The sequence below is a fragment of the Callithrix jacchus genome, chromosome 4, assembly GCF_049354715.1.
Source record: "Callithrix jacchus isolate 240 chromosome 4, calJac240_pri, whole genome shotgun sequence".
NCBI lineage: Eukaryota > Metazoa > Chordata > Mammalia > Primates > Cebidae > Callithrix > Callithrix jacchus.
This window is the reverse complement of record NC_133505.1, coordinates 145236902-145256189: the sequence shown is the minus strand read 5'-3', so window position 1 is coordinate 145256189 and position 19288 is coordinate 145236902. Positions and strand designations below refer to the sequence as shown.

Here is a 19288-nt window from a genome sequence, read left to right as displayed (position 1 = left end):
TTGAAAGTTCACAGTAAAGGAGACGGGGTGTCAAAGTAGACCAGGTGGAGGTCACCATCAGGTGAGAGATGGTGGTGGCCTGATCAGGAAGTTTCCCCTGCAGTTACAGCTGGAGTGGAATGTTGAAATAAATGTAAGAACCTTCCAAGCATTTTAGGGAAATCTTGACATGTAAGAAGACACACTTCTTCAGTAGCAAACCTAAAGCTTTTCCTGAAACAAAATGGCATTCTTTAGGGACTAAAAGTAGATACCAGACTTAGCATTTCCTGCCCATTGATCTGTACCATATCAGCTAAATTCTTTATCCTATGTTCCTTTTTAAGTTATTCGCTTGGCAAGTGTGGATCATTTGTGACATAATAAAAAGAACAGACCAACCCTCTTTTCCTTTGGGCTTTTTATCATTTCTCATATGGAATATGTAGGAAGCAACATTCTATTGCCTTCTTTGGGAGTGCCACCTAACACCTCCTCTAAATAGAGAAGATTTCTCTTTTACTTTTACCTCCACCCTAAATGGATATTATGTTGATCCCTTTTAATTTTATTTCTACTTCTCTTTAGGTGTTTGCCTTACTCTGAAACAGTTTTCTCATAGTGTGGCTCACAGGACAGCTGCATCAGCGTTGATTGAGGACTTGCTAGAAATACAAGTTCTCAGGCTCCACCCCAGACCTACTGAATCAGCTATGGGTGTGGACTCAGCAGCATTTTTATAACAAGCCTTCCAAGGGATTCTGGTGCACCTTAACTTGAGACGCCACTGCTCTGTACATTGGCCTGTGAATTTGTTTAATGAGGCAGCTAAACTGTAAGCACCTTGGAGGCTGGAATGTAACCCTTCAGTCCCACTACTGGTTACAAGCTCGGATTCGAACACACAGCTACCCAGTTAAGGAGTTGGAGCTCTTGACTGCAGCTGCTCTTTTCTCTGGTTGGTGGCAAAGGTGACTTGGGAAACTAGGTGTTGATGTCTCTGCATATTCATTCTATGTTTTCTCCAAGTTAGCTCTGCCTTGACTGTCTGTATTCAGAGGTTTAGAAAGAAATGGCTGGCCAAAGCACAGGTCAGGAGAATCACTGAACCTGCAGGTTGGGAAGTAAACAGTTGTAACCAGCTTGACTTTCCCTTTTCCAACTTCCTGCTGCAATAAGTGTAGATAACTTTCATCCTCCTTTTTAAGGCAAAGTGAGACTCATTCCTTTCAGGAAATTTCCCTTTTCCTTGACACCAGGGTGATAGTTGGCTCTTTTCAGATTGGCCCTCTCTTTCTTGCTTCACCTGCAGCCAAGCACATTGTACTCCATTATCTGGAATGTTTCGTCTTTCTAGGCTCCATTAAGAGATAAAATATTTACTTTTAGAACTTTTAGAAAGGCTTGGGCTTTTATTAAAGATGTATCTTTTCTCTTCTTTATGTTTTATGTTGCTTTGAATGCTAAGTATCACCAAAGTGATAATTGGTGAAGAAGTGGTCTTATGGGCTCAAATTTGCATTTATTAGGAGGTAAATTTGAGTTTAATACTTGAAATGTAAAAGCATGCTTTTATGCCATTATGTGTATTCCTTGCTGTACAACTCTTGCTCTAAAGAGAGGGGAAGGGAGAAAAGAATAAATTATTAGTCTAATAATAAACCAAAAGGGCATGTTTATTTAAAACTTACTATTTAAAGCTACTATAAATTATAAAGGAAAATATTTATTGAAAAAATCTGTATTAAATATACAATGTCTTTTTTTTGAGACGGAGTTTCGCTCTTATTACCCATTGTGGAGTGCAATTGCGCGATCTCGGCTCACCGCAACCTCCGCCTCCTGGGTTCAGGCAATTCTCCTGCCTCAGCCTCCTGAGTAGCTGGGATTACAGGCACGCGCCACCATGCCCAGCTAAATTTTTATATTTTTATATAAATACAGAATATTTGAACGCGCCCGGCCAAATATACAATGTCTTTAAGATTTAAAACAGCTTTTCACTCCTTTGATATGCTACACACAATTGAGTAACTTTTTTATATGTTTGAACATCTATCGTCTTTTAATTATGTTCTAGTTGGTTTATTGTTGAAGACAATTTAAATAAATTGAAGTTTAACTGCTCTGAAGAATTTATGGAAAATCTGAATGTATTTTTGGAAAATTCATTGTGCTTGAGTGACAAGGGAGAATCTTCACTACAGTATGATTTCTTTCTCTTTTCCAGTATTGCCAAGCCCAATACATTAATGAAGGGGTAGGTAAATCCTTTCTATTTTAAATGCACTTTGGTTTGATTTTTCATTAAGAAAATACATTATCTAATATTCACAATATGTGATATTTAGGTACATTCAGTTTTTTCTACCCATTTATTTGAAAGCTCAAACTAGATTATTTAGCTTCATTCAGTTATTGGACTGGAGTTTATTTTCTTCTAAACATGGATGTTTATAGTTTTATGTATTCTCAGTCCTTGTGGACTAAGATGAAGTTTTGTGATAGAACTGTCCTTTTACCCTGTTATTAACAATCTGGTAGATTATTAACTGGGATAGAAGTTTAGAAACCTCGATCTATCAGACATTTTATACCTGGGCTTCAGAATCTGTAAGACTGATATAATGACTACTTTCCTTCAGTTCTCAGAGAATTATTGTAAACACAAATTAGATAATGATAGCAAGGGGCTTTCCGTTTAGGAAAGTGTCAGTAGTATCGGCTTTAAAAATCAGTGATCTGAAAAAAGGTTTTTTAGACTCTAGATCATCGTAGGACTTTCTCACTGAAGCGGTACATCATGACCAGTATTTTCATAATTAACTTTGGAACTGGAGTCCTCCCAATGTTTAATGACCTTGAATTACAGTAGGAAGGTTGCAAAAGATTCAATGCTGTTAAAAAGAAACCACATTCCGATTTTAAAATATGGTATATACAGAATATTATGCTAGAAATACCAAAATTGTGCTTTGACCTGAATGTTTCAAAACTTTCCTAGGAATTCATACACACATCAACACTGCTCATGACCTGAAAAATGATAACTGGCTTACCGAACTGGTCCTCCTGGATTTTCACACTGCAGTGCTTGTTTTCAATGCAGTTTGAACACAAGTTTGAACTTGGAGGGTACACTTATATGCAGGTTTTTTCAATACAGTCAGCTCTCAATAAGTTCTGGGTTCTGCATCTGAAACCAAATGAGAATGGAAAATACAGGATGTGAATCCTGCGTTATACAGAAAGCCGACTTTCTGGGTGTGTGATTTGCCGGAATTTAGCATGCATGGATTTTGGTGTTCTGAGGTCCTGAAACCAACCCCCTTCCGATGGAACGACTGCTTCTTTTGTCAGTTCTTTCCCTTTCTCACACAATCTAAGAAGTCAGCAAACTTCTTCCTTTTTTTCTTTTAGCATCCACCTATCTTTCCATATCATTTCCTTGGGAAATAGAAAAACAATCCCATCTTATTCCACTTTGTACTTAATTTCTGTTTCTTCTTCTATTTTTCCATCTCTCTCATTTAAGCAGGTCATACTTTCTAACTATCTATTTAAGAACTTTGCCCTCTCAGATTGCATTTCAGAATCTTTCTAATAAACTCAGTAAAATTTTCGCTGCATCGTATGCTTTCTCTTATGGAATTCGACATATGAAGAAATCAATTGTGACAAATGACACAAGTCTGGTAAAAATGTCCTTGTATTTTTATCAGCATCACTAAGGACCTTAGTTCTTCCTCATGTGTAGATAACATGTTTTAAGTAGTCCTCTCTTATATGTGGTTTCACTTTTCACAGTTTCCGCTACCTGCAGTCAACCATGGTCTGAAAATTTTAAATGGAAAATTCCAGAATTGAACACTTTATAAGTTTAAAATTTTTGCCATTCTGGGCAGTGTGATGAAATCACACACCAGCCCCCTCCATCCTGCCTAGGACGTGAAACTTCCCTTTGTCCATCAGATCCACGCTGCAGACACTGCCCACCCGTCAATCACTTTGTAGCCAGCTTGATTATCACATTGCCTGTCGGCCTCTCAGTGCTTGCATTCAAGTCACCCTTATTTTACTTAATAATCGCCCCAAAGGACAAGAGGAGTAATCCTGGCCATTTGGGTATGCCAAAGAAGCTATCAGGTGTCTCCTTTAAGTGAAAACGTGAAAGCTTTTGACTTAATAAGGACAGAACAAGAAAATAATATACTAAGGTTGCCAAGATCTATGGTAAAAATGAATCTTCTGTCTGTGAAATTGTGACAAAGGGAAAAGAAGCTCATGCTAGTTCTCCTGTCATACCTCAAACATTATCATAGGTATCGATGTCTAGGAAAAAACAGTAATATATGGGTTTGGGACTAACTCTGGTTTCCAGCATCTACTAGGAGTCTTGGAACATATACACTGAGGATAAGTCAGGGACTACTAGATTAAAAATCCAATGTCTAAAGAATAGCTTAATGCTTGCTGGGCACAGTGGCTCATGCCTATAATCCTAGGAGGTCGAGGCAGGTGGATCACCTGAGGTCAGGAGTTCGACAATAGCCTGACCAATACGGTGAAATCCTGTCTCTACTAGAAATAAAAAAAAAGTTAGCTGGTGGCGGATGCCTGTAATCCCAGCTACTCAGGAGGCTGAGGCATGAGGATTACTTGAACCTGGGAGACGGAGGTTGCAGTGAGCTGAGATAACATCACTGTACTCCTGGGCGACAGAGCGAGACTCCATCTCAAAAAAAAAAAAAAAAAGAATACCTTGATGCAAAAAGATTTGGAAACCACAGCAGCAATAAATTCATGTGAGAGTCAGATGACCACCTAGCACTACAACATTATTTTTTTTCTTTTATATTTAAAACTGTGGTCTACCAAGAAATATTTGTCTATTGTCCTTGTGCTAAAGAAAATGGATTGACATGAAAGGAAGGAGGAGTAAATTTATGGTTGGAAAACGAGGATATAACCCACAGTGATGCCTTTATCCAAGCAGTACTGTGAGAACAGTAACACAGTTTTACTCTAAATTTCTGATGCAAAAAGAGTATGTGTGAATGGTAGGTCCTCTTTTACATTTGGGATCTGGTTTCTAGCCTGTGGTTGCAGACATCACCTGGCTTAAAATTGTGCTCTGCTTTGCAGTTACTCTCTCAGTTCAGTGTTTAAAAAGTCCTTGCTTATTCACGATGGCTTGCTCCCACTTTGGTTTCACTCCATTTCTAATGAACGAAACCATGGTTTAAGAATCTGAGATCGGTTGCAACCTGACAAGGAAAATTTCCTAAATTTCCCCTAGAGTTGGAATAAATGACAATGGAATTTGATGAGTTTAGATTTCAGGAATTTGATAACATTGGTCAGCTGCCATGAATTTATATTGTCTAGTCTTAGATCCAGCATCATATTTCATTTGTTATACTACCGTTTGTTATACTGCTATTAAAACATTTTTATGACATAAATTTCACAGTGAAGAAAAGATGTATTGTCTTTTAAACTTGGCTCAAAAAGGTGACACCCACTGGAAACACTAATAATTGCCAGGCTTCCATGCTTTTAACTTGTAGATGATGATTTTGCAGTATTTGGTCTTTTACAATCTAACACGTGTCAAGTCATTTTGGCTATTTTCAATATTATGGCCAAGAATATCAAATTAATAATCACTTTAGAAATGATCTTGCCCAGCAGTCTTTTCTTATTTCCCAAGGAAATGTCCTCTCGAAACAGTCTTACATAGTATCCAATACATTAAATAGATTTGTTAAAGAAATGTTTGAGTAGTGTTAAGTTTTAGAATTTAAACTTTTAAAATGTAATTATTATTTTATTATTAGTCATATTACTATTATTATACATTTTAGAGTCATGGTCTTGTTCTGTCTCCCAGGCTGGAGTGCAGTGGCCTGATCAGAGTTCCTCACAGCTTCAAACTCCTGGGCTCAAACAGTCCCCCTGCCTCAGCCTCTTGAGTAGGTAGACTACAGGCACATTCCACCATGTGTGGCTAATTAAAAAGAATTTTTTTCTAGAGATGGGGTCTCCCTATGTTGTTCAGGCTGGTCTTGAACTCTAGCCTCGAGCAATCCTCTCACCTTGGCCTCCCAAAGCACTGGGATTACAGGTGTGACCCACTGTGCCCAGCCCTATAATTTAAACTTCTTATAGGGTTCATTAATAAAGCAAAGAAGACAATGTTGAACAACAAATAAACTTAGTTTAAAAGGGCTTTGGACTCCTCTTCATATTTGTAAAGTATTTGAAAACGTTGAATTACATAGATCAGTAGCTGCAAGTGGTACTAGTTTATATTGGTTTATTTTACACGTTTCACTCTGATCTTTAGGAGACTTTAGTTTTACAGAGATTGTAGGAATAGCTTTATTTCTAGGACCACAGGAAAGTTAATTTAGCAGCATAAGTTAATAAATTAATTCCATCATTAAAATTTGGTATGTAAAACTGTTGAACTTGAGTCTTTTTATTTAAATTCAGGGAGCGTATGTGCCGGTTTGTTACATGGGTATATTGTGTAACAGTGAGCTTTGAGTGTACCCATCACCCACACAGTGAACATTGTACACAATAGATAATTTTTCTTTTTTTTTGAGATGGAGTTTCGCTCTTGTCCCACAGGCTGGAGCACAGTAGCACAATCTCAGGCTTACTGCAACCTCCACCTCCCGAGTTCAAGCAGTTCCCTTCTTCAGTCTCCTGAGTAGCTGGAATTACAGGTGCCCGCCACCACACATGGCTAATTTTTTGTAATTTTAGTTTCACTACGTTGGCAAGGTTGGTCTCTAACTCCTGATCCACCCACCTCAGCCTCCCATAGTGCTTAAATCACAGACATGAGCCACCGGCGTGACCCACCAATAAGTTAATTTTTAACCCTGACTACCCCCTTCGACTTTCCCTCCTTTTGGAGTCCACAGTGTCTATTTCCATCTGTGCGACCATGTGTACTACTAGTTGTTTGGCTCCCACTAAGAAGATGAGAGCATGCACTATTTGATTTTCTGTTTCTGAGTTATTTCACTTTAGGATAATGGTCTCCAACTCCATGCAGGTTGCTGCAAATGATATGACTTAGTTCTTTTTTATGGCTGCATAGTATTCCATGGTGTGTACCTACCACATTTTCTTTATCCAATCAACTATTGATGGATACTTAGGTTGATTTCCTGACTTTGCTATTGGGAATGGTGCTGCGATGACCATATGGCTCTAGCTGTCTTTTTTTTCTGTAATGACTTCATTTGGATAGATGCTTAGTAGTGGGATTGCTGGGTCGAACAGTCATTCTATTTTTAGTTCTTTAAGAAATCTGCATACTGTTTTTCATAGAAGTTGTACTAATGTACATTCCCACCAACAGTGTGTAAATGTTTCCTTTTGTCTACATCCGTGCCAACATCTGTTGCTTTTTTTACTTTTGTTTTGTTTTTTTGAGACAGAGCTGAGGCTGGAGTGCAGTGGTGCAATCTTGGCTTACTGTAACCTCTGCCTCCCAGGTTCAAGCAATTCTCCTGCCTCAGCCTTCAGAGTAGCTGGGATTACAGGAGTGTGACACCATATCTGGCTAATTTTTTTGTATTTTTATTAGAGACAGGGTTTTGCCCTGTTGCCCAGGATGGTCTCAAACTCTTAGCCCCAAGTGATCCACCCTCAGCCTCCCAAAGTGTTGGGGTTACAGGTGTGAGCCATGGTGCCTCACCTTGCTCTTTAATTATAGCCATTCTTCAGTGCTGTTCCGTTTTTTTTTTTTTTTTTTTTTTTTTTTTTTTAGGCGGAGTTTTGCTCTTGTTACCCAGACTGGAGTGCAATGGTGCGATCTCGGCTCACCGCAACCTCCGCCTCCTGAGTTCAGGCAATTCTCCTGCCTTAGCCTCCCGAGTAGCTGGGATTACAGGCACGTGCCACCATGCCCAGCTAATTTTTTGTATTTTTAGTAGAGACGGGGTTTCACCCTGTTGACCAGGATGGTCTCGATCTCTTGACCTCGTGATCCACCTGCCTCGGCCTCCCAAAGTGCTGGGATTACAGGCGTGAGCCACCGCGCCCGGCCTCCTTTTTTTTTTTTTTAAAGACAGAGTCTCACTCTGTCACCCAGGCTGAAGTACTGTCGTGGGACCTCGGCTCACTGTAACCTCCCAATTCTGGGTTCAAGCTATTCTCCTGCCTGAGACTCCTGAGTAGCTAGGACTATAGGTGTGCATCACCACATCCAGCTAATTTTTGTATTTTTAGTAGAGATGGCGTTTTACCATGTTGGCCAGGATGGTCTTGATCTCTTGACCTCATGATCTGCCCGCCTCAGCTTCCCAAAGTGCTATGATTACAGGCATGAGCCACCACGCCCAACCAAGTGTTATTTTTTAATCTTAGCTTTAAGGTAGCTATTTAAAGAAAATCTAATCCAGTATTTACAGAATCCCAGAACTCTGCAGAAAATACTGTTTGAAACTACTAGTCAGGCTGGGTGCAGTATCTCATGCCTGTAATCCCAGCACTTTGGAAGGCCAAGGTGGAATCGCTTGAGTCCAGGAGTTCAAGACCAGCCTAGACAACATAGTGAGTCCCTATATCTTAAAAAAAAAAAAAAAAAAAAAAAAAGCAAAAGCTAGGTGTGATGGCATGTTGTTGTAGTTCTAGCTACTCAGGAAACTGAGGTAGAAGGATCACTTGAGCCCAGGAGGTTGAGGCTGAAGTGAGCTGTGATCATCATGCTACTGCACTCCAGCCTGTGTGACAGAGTAAGACCCTGTCTCAAAAAAAAAAAAAAAAGAAAAGAAAAAGAAGAAGAAAACTACTAGTCATGCTTTATGTAACATTTTCTCTGTAGAGTGAGAATATAGATTCTAATTATACTATTTGTTTCAGGAAAATTGTCAAATGAATATAATGTGAAAATATTTCTTACAAAGGACTAGATTAATATAAGTATATTCTCATTAAAATATGATGTGTTCTGGAACTTTCAGACATTTTTTAAAATATCAGTTTTAATCAATATTACAAGTAGTTGCCAGCCCAGACAACAAAATTTTTAACCTCTAAGTAACTGAAGTAGTATTAGTTAGCTATTTTATGATTATATATGCATTTTTTCATTAGCTTGCCAATCTAATAGATCCTCATTTTTGTCTGATTTGCAGTTCCAAATTGTAAACATTGTCCTTCCACTCCCACTGTGAGGTAGCAAAGGAGAATGAGGACTTTTTTTTTTTTTTTTATCCCCTGGCTTATTTAAAATTGGTCTACTATATTTAGTCCTCTACTGAAGTGACTGCCATCTCCTCTTTGAGGAAGAATCATAGATGCTGATGTCAGAAAGGAGCCCTGAAATGCCCTAGTTTAGTTCTGTGCCTGTAGGTGCATGGTTTTCTAAGCTGTGCCAAGAGAAAACTTTTCCAAAACCACACACATTTTGTGCCCCTTTAGAAAGCTGGATATTTAAAGGAACCCTGTGGCAAATCCTTTTTTGAGGCAAACGCTCCTTTGTACATCTAGTGCTTGAAGGAGCCATTGGAAGTTTTCTTACAGCTCCGTCCCCCACCCATGAGAGCTGCCGTGCAGTGCTTTCCCTCGAAGAGGATCCTCCTTTCTACACAGTCAGTGGCCTCGGGACCCCTGAGATTCAGGGCATCATGGCCCTGGGTACCTTCCACTCGGTGGTGCCAGGCATTCCTCTGGGGACTAGCGGATGTCTCAGGCTGGCACCCACCTTCTATTAAATTCCACGCAGATTTACAGGCTATTTGACGTCAAAATTAAATTGAGAAATTAAAATAAATGAGAGCATTATAATCTGTGATCTCATGTGACACTTCCAGCCAGTGAGCCTAGGAAACAAGCATAGCATGAGAATTGCTTGTTTTTATTTTATTTTATATGAAATAATATCATCACATAATCTAGTAACTAAGACGCTGGGTTAATATTCCAAGTCCACTGCTCACTTGCATAACATTATAGAGTGAATAATGTAACTACCTTAAATTTCAGTGTTCTGTGAGTAAAATAGAATTATTGATGCTGTCTACCTCACAGGGTGGTTGTGAGCTCTGAATGCTATCTTATCAAGTATAATTTAATACTAATGTTTAATTAATTTAAATATGGAACATAGTGTGTAGTAGGTACTCTAATATTTCTTAGTTTTTATCATTATTTTAATATCCTATTAATGTCTAGAAAAACATAACTTTAAAAAGTAAGTGAATAGGAGTAAATATAAAGTAGCAAAGAGGAGTAAAGGTTGTTTTTGTTTTTTTTTTTTTGAGGTGGGGTTTCGCTCTTGTTACCCAGGCTGGAGTGCAATGGCGAGATCTCGGCTCACCGCAACCTCCACCTCCTGGGTTCAGGCAATTCTCCTGCCTCAGCCTCCTGAGTAGCTGGGATTACAGGCACGTGCCACCATGCCCAGCTAATTTTTTGTATTTTTAGTAGAAATGGGGTTTCACCTTGTTGACCAGGATGGTCTCGATCTCTTGACCTCGTGATCCACCCGCCTTGGCCTCCCAAAGTGCTGGGATTACAGGCGGTAGCCACCTGGCCTGGCCAGGAGTAAAGGTTTTTAATGGACTTCTTCTCCCTGTGTGTCCCCTCTGCAGAATGTGATAAGTTGCGGCATGATGGCTACCGGAGTTCTCAGTACTACTCTCAGGGACCCACCTTTGCAGCCAACGCCAGCTCACTCTGTGATGATTACCAAGACGAAGATGAAGAAACAGATCAAAAGGTAAGTGTCAAAGTTCAGCACAGAGTCCTGGGGATTGGATCCCAGAACAGAAAAAGAATGTCTTTGGAAAAACTGGTAAAATCAAAATCAAGCCTGTATTTTAATTAACAGTATTGTCCCAAGGGAATTTCTTGGTTTTGACGAATGTGCCACAATTATGTAAAAGAGTAATGTAAGCAGAAACTTGGTAAAGGATACACCAGAATCTCTTAATACTCTTGGCAGCTTTTCAGAAAATAACAGATCATCCTAATTTTTAAAAAGGTAAGATTAGAATTGAAGGAATAAATAAAGGAGGCATAAAATCAGCATATTTGCACACCTCAAATACTCTTTTTTTGGTTAGAAAAATAAAGGGCTTATTTCTGTCGTTTGTGGTTTTTTGTATGACCAAGAACCCAGTGATATGACAAAGAATATAATAGCAAGACCCACTGTTTTACGGTGGTCAGTATTATTAATGGAGATAGGATAGAAGCAGTGCATTTACTTAATATTATTGCATTAGCCAGTTCTTTTAGTGATTTTTTTTTTATATTGGGGTTCCTTTTCTTCTGCCATCTCTGGAAATACACAAAAACTACTTAAGAGAAGTAATTTTCTCAGTACTAAATACATAGGAAAGAATAAAAATGTATGAAGATTTTGATTTATATAGTTTTATTTTCATTTACTAAGTAATGTGGATTGACACTGGAATTACTTAAAATAAGATTTGATGAATAGTGTTTGGTTTTGCAACCATTTTTAATTAATTAAAAACTTTCAGTGGAATTAGGCCAATTTATAAATGCCTTATTGATTGATGAACATTATTCAAAATTTATTATCCTTTTCCTCAAATAGGTAACTTCAGAGAATAAAATAATAGTTAATCAAAAATCGGAAATGAAGCCAGGCATTGTGGTGTGTCTTGTATCTGCTGTCTCAACTATGGAAGGATGAGACAGGAGGATCCCTTGAGTCTGGGAGTTTGAACTGGGAGTAGTCACTCCATTGTACTCCAACCTGGGCAACAAAACAAGACCCTGCCTGAAAAAACAAAAGGGAATTTACTACCTTAAATTTCTGATCTTTAAATTAATATTCACCCAGATATTTTTAGATTCACTTTTTCTTTTTTTTGAGACAGAGTCTTGCTCTGTCACCCAGGCTGGAGTGCAGTGATGCAATCTCAGCTCACTGCCACCTCCACCTTCAGGTTCAAATAATTCTCATGCCTCAGCCTCTCAAGTAGTTGAAATTACAGCGGCACGGTACCACACCTGGCAGATATTTGCATTTTCAGTAGATACGGAGTTTCACCATGTTGGCCAGGCTGGTCTTGAATTCCTGACCTCAAGTGATCTGCCTGCCTCAGCCTCCCAAAGTGCTGGGATTACAGGCATGAGTCACCGCACCTAGTCTTCATTTTTTAATTAATATTTTAAATTGACAAATCATAATTGTATACATTTATGAGACACAATGTGATGATTTGATATAGGTATACAATATGGAATAATTAAATTAAACTAATATCTGTCACTGTGCTTACTTATTTTTTATGGCAAGACATTTGAAATTTATGCCTTAGTTATCTTGAAATATACAATTTATTATTAGAGATTGTAGTCATCATACTGTACAGTAGATCTAAAAAGTTACTCCTCCTGTCTCAAAAGTTATCCCCTTTGATCAACAACTTCTTATTCCTTCCCTCTCCACCCAGATTTTTATCACAGAATGTTTTTCCTATTTCTTGAAAGGCATATTCACATATTGGATTAGTCCTTTGAACCTTTAAAATATACAAAGACAGTCTCTTACTGTAATGGATAAAGCAGCCATTTCAAAATTGATCTGAACTTTAATTTCAAAAACTTCTACTTTTCTCTTGTTGGCATAAGTAGAAAATGAAAACAGAAGGTGAATTACGTAGTAAAACTTTTGTTTATCCAGATAGACTTTAGCTAGCCTTCTACTAATGCTCAGAGAAGGAGGAAAAGTTTATAGTGGGGCCTGGTGAGATAGATGGTTTCTGGGTGTATAGAGTCCACTAGCAAATTGACATTGTCATGACAGCATCCTAAGATTTTCTGGAGAATGGAAAAATAATTTCTAAATTCTTACATAGCTCTTTGCTTACCATGGCACCCAACTCTGAGGGAAGTTAGGTCTCTGGACTAGTTTCTACTCCTCTGTACCATTGCCACAGACCCCGACAGCCAAGCAGCCCTCTCCCAGATGTGTGTGAGAGTATAGACAAATCACCTCCGAGAAAACAGGCTCCTAAGCTGGGCGTGGTGGCTCATGTCTGTAATCCCAGCCCTTTGGGAGGCTGAGGCAGGTGGATCACAAGGTCAGGAGTTCAAGACCAGCCTGACCAACATGGTAAAACCGTCTCTACTAAAAATACTAAAAAAAATTGGCCAGGCACAGTGGGTCACACCTGTAATCCTAGCACTTTGGGAGGCCGAGGTAGGCAGATCACGAGGTCAGGAGTTCGAGACCAGCCTGGCCTGTCTCTACTAAAAGTACAAAAATTAGCCAGGCTTGGTGGCAGATGCCTGAATCCCAGCTACTCAGGAGACTGAAGCAGGAGAATCGATCCTGGGAGGCGGAGGTTGCAGTGAGCCAAGACTGCACCATTGCACTCCAGCTTGGGCAACAGAGCAAGGCTCCATCTCAAAAAAAAAAAAAAAAAAAAAAAAAGAGCTGGACATGGGTAGCATGCACCTGTAATTGCAGCTACTCAGGAGACTAAGGCAGGATTGCTTGGACCCCGGAGGCAGAGGTTGCAGTGAGCCGAGATTGTGCCACTGTGCTCCAGCCTGGGCGACAGAGCAAGACTCCATCTCAAAAACAAACAAACAAAACAGGCTCCTGTCCTGCTGAAAATGAGTCCGAAGAAAACGGTCACGCATGAGGGAATGTATATAAAAGTCGTCCTTTATATGATACGATGTGACATGCCAGTAAACACAAATGTTTCCACAATAATGACCTGAGTGTGATTTGCTGGCACTGGCATCACTAGAACAAGAATGAGAAGTTGACTGTAGGACCCTTGACAGGTCTCACTGGGGCCTGCAGGGTCCTTCTTTTTGAGAAGGGGAGAAGTTGGGCAGTGGGAGAACCTGCCTGGTGTGTGTGGGAGGAGAGCTATCTTCTGGGCTCCCTGCCAACCCTCTCCGGGTTACAGTGTTTGCCATCTTGGCTTTCGTCTATTTGCTCCCTTACAAAAGCACACAGTCCCTTTCAAATCTTAACTTTCTTGGCTGCTATAAATTTTTGTTACTTTTGTGATTTTTAAAAATCCAGGTTAGGTTAGGCATGGTGGGTGGTTCACACCTGTAATCCCAGCACTTTCGGAGACCGAGGTGGCTGGACCGCTTGAGCTCAGGAATTCGAGACCAGCCTGGGCAATGTAGCAAGACCTTGTCTCTACAACAAATAGAACAAAAACTGGCTGGGTGTGGTAGTGTACTTCTAGTGCCAGCTCCCGGGAGGACTAAGGCAAGAGGATTGCTTAAGCCTGGGAAGTCAAGGCTACAGTGAGTCATGTTTGTACCACCGCACTCCAGCCTGGGCAACTGAGTGAGAACGTGTCTCGGGAAAAAAAAAATTCAGGTTAATAATTGTTCTTCATTAAAAGTATTGTAAAATCCTTGGAATATATCGTTAGAGATATTTATAGGTAACTTTTATTTTTCTTAAATATGTAGAATCAAGCTGAAGTATATTAGAAAAATGTTAAATCCTTAGATCTGAATGTCATCTCAAGGCAATCTCTATAAAGAAATTGGTTTTAGGATAAAATATCAAATTGTCTTATTTTTCTCAAATGTATATTAATTAGACATTATTATATACTAATTAAATATCAGCTAACAAATTATAGCTCATAATAGCTAACTGCCTGCCTCCCCTTTCTCCCTCCCTGCCTTTCCTTCCTTCCTTAACATTCTGCTCATTGAGCTACCTCATTCAGTGTTGTATTAACCTCTCCATTTCTTGATTCTGTGGAGCATCAAAACGCCATTTGCCACCCCACATAGTCAATTCAATGATCTTAGAGCACATTTTCCATCCTTTTGCTTATTCATCATGATTGGATTATTTGCAGCACTCTCTGCCAGAGAAAATGTTTGGTTCTTTGTTTTTTGTTATTGTTGTTTCTGTGTGTGTTTGTGTGTGTGTGTGTGTGTGTGTGTGTGTGTTTTGAGAAAAAGATCTCACTGTGTTGAGTCTGTTGCCCAGGCTGGAGTGCAGTGGTGCAGTCACAGTTCACTCTAGTGTCAACCTCCTGGGCTCAAGTGATCCTCCTGCCTCAGCCTCCTGAGTAGCTGGGAATACAGGTGCACGCCACTACACCCAGCTATTTCTTGTATTTTTTTTTTTTTTTTTTTGTAGAGATGGGGTTTCACTATGTTGCCCAGGCTGCTCTAGAACTCCTGGGCTCAAGCAGTGTGCCCACTTTGACCTCCCAGTGTTCTAGGCTTACAGGTGTAAGTCACCAAGCTCAGTCTTGTTTTTCTTAACTGTATAAAATTAACAAGTCTTAGTGCTGCTCTCAGTGACAAAGATCCTGAAATTGGTATGGAAATGAAATGTGTAAGCCTTGTATTTTCTCTACCACTTCCTACAGGTCCCTCTCCATAACTCATGTGCAAATGTCTTCAGGTTGAAGTGGGGGTTTCATTTGTGTGTATCCACATAGTAAGTGATTGGCTGCTTAGTTGGCTTATTCATTCAACAGTAATTCCTTGAGTTACCACTACTAAGTAAATATTTGCCCTGAGTCCAAATCTTTGTTCATCTTCATGGCCCTTCCTGCCATTTACTAGATCACTGTGATGCACGGATGCATCCAAACTGTTCAACCAGCAGTGGTGGTCATTTAGGACCCAGACACACTCCTCAGCTCTCCTTAATGTCTTCTGAAGAAGAGCTCCTTCAAGCACAAAATTATAATTCCTTTGTAAAACAAGGACTTATTGATCACTTTCTACATGCAAGAGACTGTGCTAGGTGTTGGAGATGTAACAGTAAACCAAACGCAAGAAATTTCTGTTTTTGATGGAGCTTTGATTTCACGGGGAGGTACCACGAGCAAATGCAGTCATGCCTTGTGTGATGACAGGGATACATGCTGAGAAATGCTTTGTTAGGTGCAAACATCATAGGATGCATTTACCCAAACCTAGATGGTGTAGCCTACTACGCACCTAGGCTAGATGGGTTAGTCCAGTGGCCTTCAACTTTTTGTCACCAGGGACCAGTTTCATGGAAGACAATGTTTTTATGGATCAGACTGGGGTGGGTGGGTCAGTTTTGGGATGAAACTGTTCCACTCAGATCGTCAGACGTTAGTTAGATTCTTATAAGGAGGGCCCAGCCTAAATCCCTCACATGCGCAGTTCACAGTAGGGTTTGCGCTCCTGTGAGAATCAGGTGCTGGTGTTGATCTGACAGGAGGCACAGCTCAGGCAGTAATGCTCACTCGCCTGCCACTCACCTGCTGTGCTCCCCAGTTCCTAACAAGCCACAGATGGGTACAAGTCCATGCCCTGGGGGCTGAGGATTCCCAGTATATAGTCTGTTGCTCCTAGGCTATAGCATGTTATTGTACTGAATACTCTAGAGAATTGTGACACAATGATATTTGTGTAGCTGAACATAGAAAAGGCACAATAAAAATGCAGTAGAAATGATGAAAAAATGGGCCACCTGAATAGGGCACTTCCCATGAATGCAGTCTACAGGACCAGAAGTTGCTCTGGTTCTGTGGGTGAGTGAATGAGTGAGTGAGTGGGTGAGTGCATGGGTGAGTGAGTGAGTGTGGTGAGTGAATGTGAAGGCCTAGGGCATTATTGTACTCTATTGTAGGCTTTATAAACATTGTATACTTAGGCTGCACTAAATTTATAAAGAAATATATATATATATATATTTTTTTTTTTTTTTTTTGAGACGGAGTTTCGCTCTTGTTACCCAGGCTGGAGTGCAATGGCGCGATCTTGGCTCACCGCAACCTCCGCCTCCTGGGTTCAGGCAATTCTCCTGGCCTCAGCCTCCTGAGTAGCTGGGGTTATAGGCACGTGCCACCATGCCCAGCTAATTTTTTTGTATTTTTAGTAGAGACAGGGTTTCACCATGTTGACCAGGATGGTCTCGATCTCTTGACCTTGGGATCCACCCACCTCGGCCGCCCAAAGTGCTGGGATTACAGGCTTCAGCCACCGCACACGGCCTATAAAGAAATATTTTTGTGGCCAGTTTTGGTGGCTCACACCTGTAATCTCAGCACTCTGAGAGGCCAAAGTGGGAGGATTGCATGAGCCCAGGAATTCAAGACTAGCCTGGGCTACAAACTGAGAGCCCATCTCTACAAAAAAGAAATATGTTTCTTTCTTTACTAGTAAATTAACCTTAGCTTACTGTACCTTTTTTACTTGATAAGCTCTTAAATTTTGTAAACTTTTTGACTCTTTTGTAATAACACAGCTGAAAACAAACACATGGCACAACTGTACAAAGATATTTTCTTTATATGCTTATTCTATAACAGTTTTTCTATTTAAAATGTTTTTCTTTTTAAACTTTTTTGTTAAACACTAAGACACGAACGCACACATTAGCCTTGGCCCACAGAGGGTACTGGGTTAGGAGTCAATATCATTGTCTTCCCACTCCACATCTTGTCCTACTGAAAGTTCTTCAAGGGTAATAACACCCATGGAGCTGTCATCTCCTATGGTAACAGTACCCTCTCTGGAATATCTTCTGAAGGACGTGCTGAGGGTCTTTTACAGTTAACTTTTTTCGTAAGTAGGAATACATTCTAAAATAACAAAAAGTATAGTATGATAAATACATATACCAGTAACATAGGCATTTATTATCATTATCAAGTATGATGTACTGTGCATAATTGTATCATATTTTGTTTGTTTGTTTTTTGTGATGGAGTTTTGCTCTGTGGCCCAGACTGGAGTGCAATGGCATCATCTCAGCTCACTGCAACCTTCACCTCCCAGGTTCAAGCTATTCTCCTACCTCCGCCTCCCAAGTAGCTGGGATGACAGGCACCCGCCACCATGCCCAGCTAATTTTTGTATTTTTAGTAGAGACAGGGTTTCACCATGTTGACCAGGCTGGTCTCGAACTTCTGACCTCAGGTGATCCCCACCTTGGCCTTTCCAAGAGCTGCGATTACAGGCATGAGCCACTGCCTCCGGCCTCAATCATGTCATATTTGTATATGACTCTTAGGGCAGTGGGTTTGTTTACACCAACATCACCACAAGCAGGAGTAATGTGTTGTGCTGTGGTATGGCTCTGGCATCACTAGGCAATAGAAACCTTTCAGCTCTGTTATAATCTTATGGGACCACCATCATATATGTGGTCTGTCATTAATTGAAATGTCATTATGCTGCACATGACTGTAATTTTGCTCTCTCAGAAAGTGGCATGTGCTCTGGAGTAAAATAAACTGGAGGCACAGTTGCGATGTTAAATGAGAAGGATAGGCCTTCTCAGCATGGAGGTGATTGGAATGGAAAGAATGAGCATTTCTGAAAGAACGTTTGAGAAACAGGAAAATCATTCATTTCTGGAAGAACGTTTTAGAAACAGAAAGCAACCAATGCAATAAATGTTGCTTGATAGCGTATGTGGGGCCAGGTGCAGTGGCTCACGCATGTACTCCCAGCATTTTGGAAGGCTGAGGTGGGTGGATCACCTGAGGTCAGGAGTTCAAGACTGGCCTGGACAACATGGTGAAACCCTGTCTCTACTAAAAATACAAAAATTAGCTGGGTGTGGTGCTTGTAATCCCAGATACTCAGGAGGCTGAGGCAGGAGAATTCCTTGAACCCGTGAAGCAGAGGTTGCAGTGAGCTGAGATCATGACGTTGTACTCCAGCCTAGGAAACAGAGCCAAACTCCATCTCAAAACAACAACAACAAAAAAGAGTGTACATGATGCATCAGATGCTGCAAAATGCAAAGATTAGTAAGATATCTATACATGCCTTAAGGGTTTTACAGCTACAGGATAGGGAGAACTAAGTAGAATAAAGAGTAATATATATAACCTGCTGTTGGAAGTGTTGGGTGTATAGTACTAGGTGAAAAAGAAATTCCTTTGACTTGGGTACTGAGGAAATGGGGGAAGAATTAGGTGAAGGTAAAGTATGTAAGAATAATAGTTATGGGGCTGTTGCAACAGGCGAAAGGTCACTGAGGACTGAGACCAAAAGGATAGTTGTGTGAACGATGAGGAAGCGGGTAGTTACGAGATAGTGGCATTCTGGAGTTAGGAGACCAATTGCAAGTTTTAGTTCTGCCACTTGCTGTGTTTCTTTGGATGCATCACAACCCTTTAAAGCATTAATATCCTGATGTAGAAAGTGGGGAGTGGAATAAGATTGTTCTCTGTGAGCTTTTTGAACACGCAGTTTATTCATTCTTTTTTTTTTTGGAGGCATATACATTTTTTTATTTAAAAAATATGTTAAAGAGAGCCAGGCTCAGTGGTTCATGCCTATAATCCCACCACTTTGGGAGGCTGAG

At 40.1% G+C, this 19288-nt stretch overlaps 1 protein-coding gene across 11 annotated transcripts in view; it reads left to right on the top strand.

The window, feature by feature from the left end:
* Positions 1 to 19288, top strand: part of NHSL1 (NHS like 1) — a 147261-nt gene that overhangs the window by 86230 nt on the left and 41743 nt on the right. For all 11 annotated transcript variants that reach the window (XM_002747087.6, XM_008995154.5, XM_078370170.1 and 8 more), the window contains exon 3: positions 10599 to 10726. In XM_002747087.6, coding sequence (XP_002747133.2) covers positions 10599 to 10726 — 128 coding nt within the window. The remainder of the gene's footprint in view (positions 1 to 10598; positions 10727 to 19288) is intronic.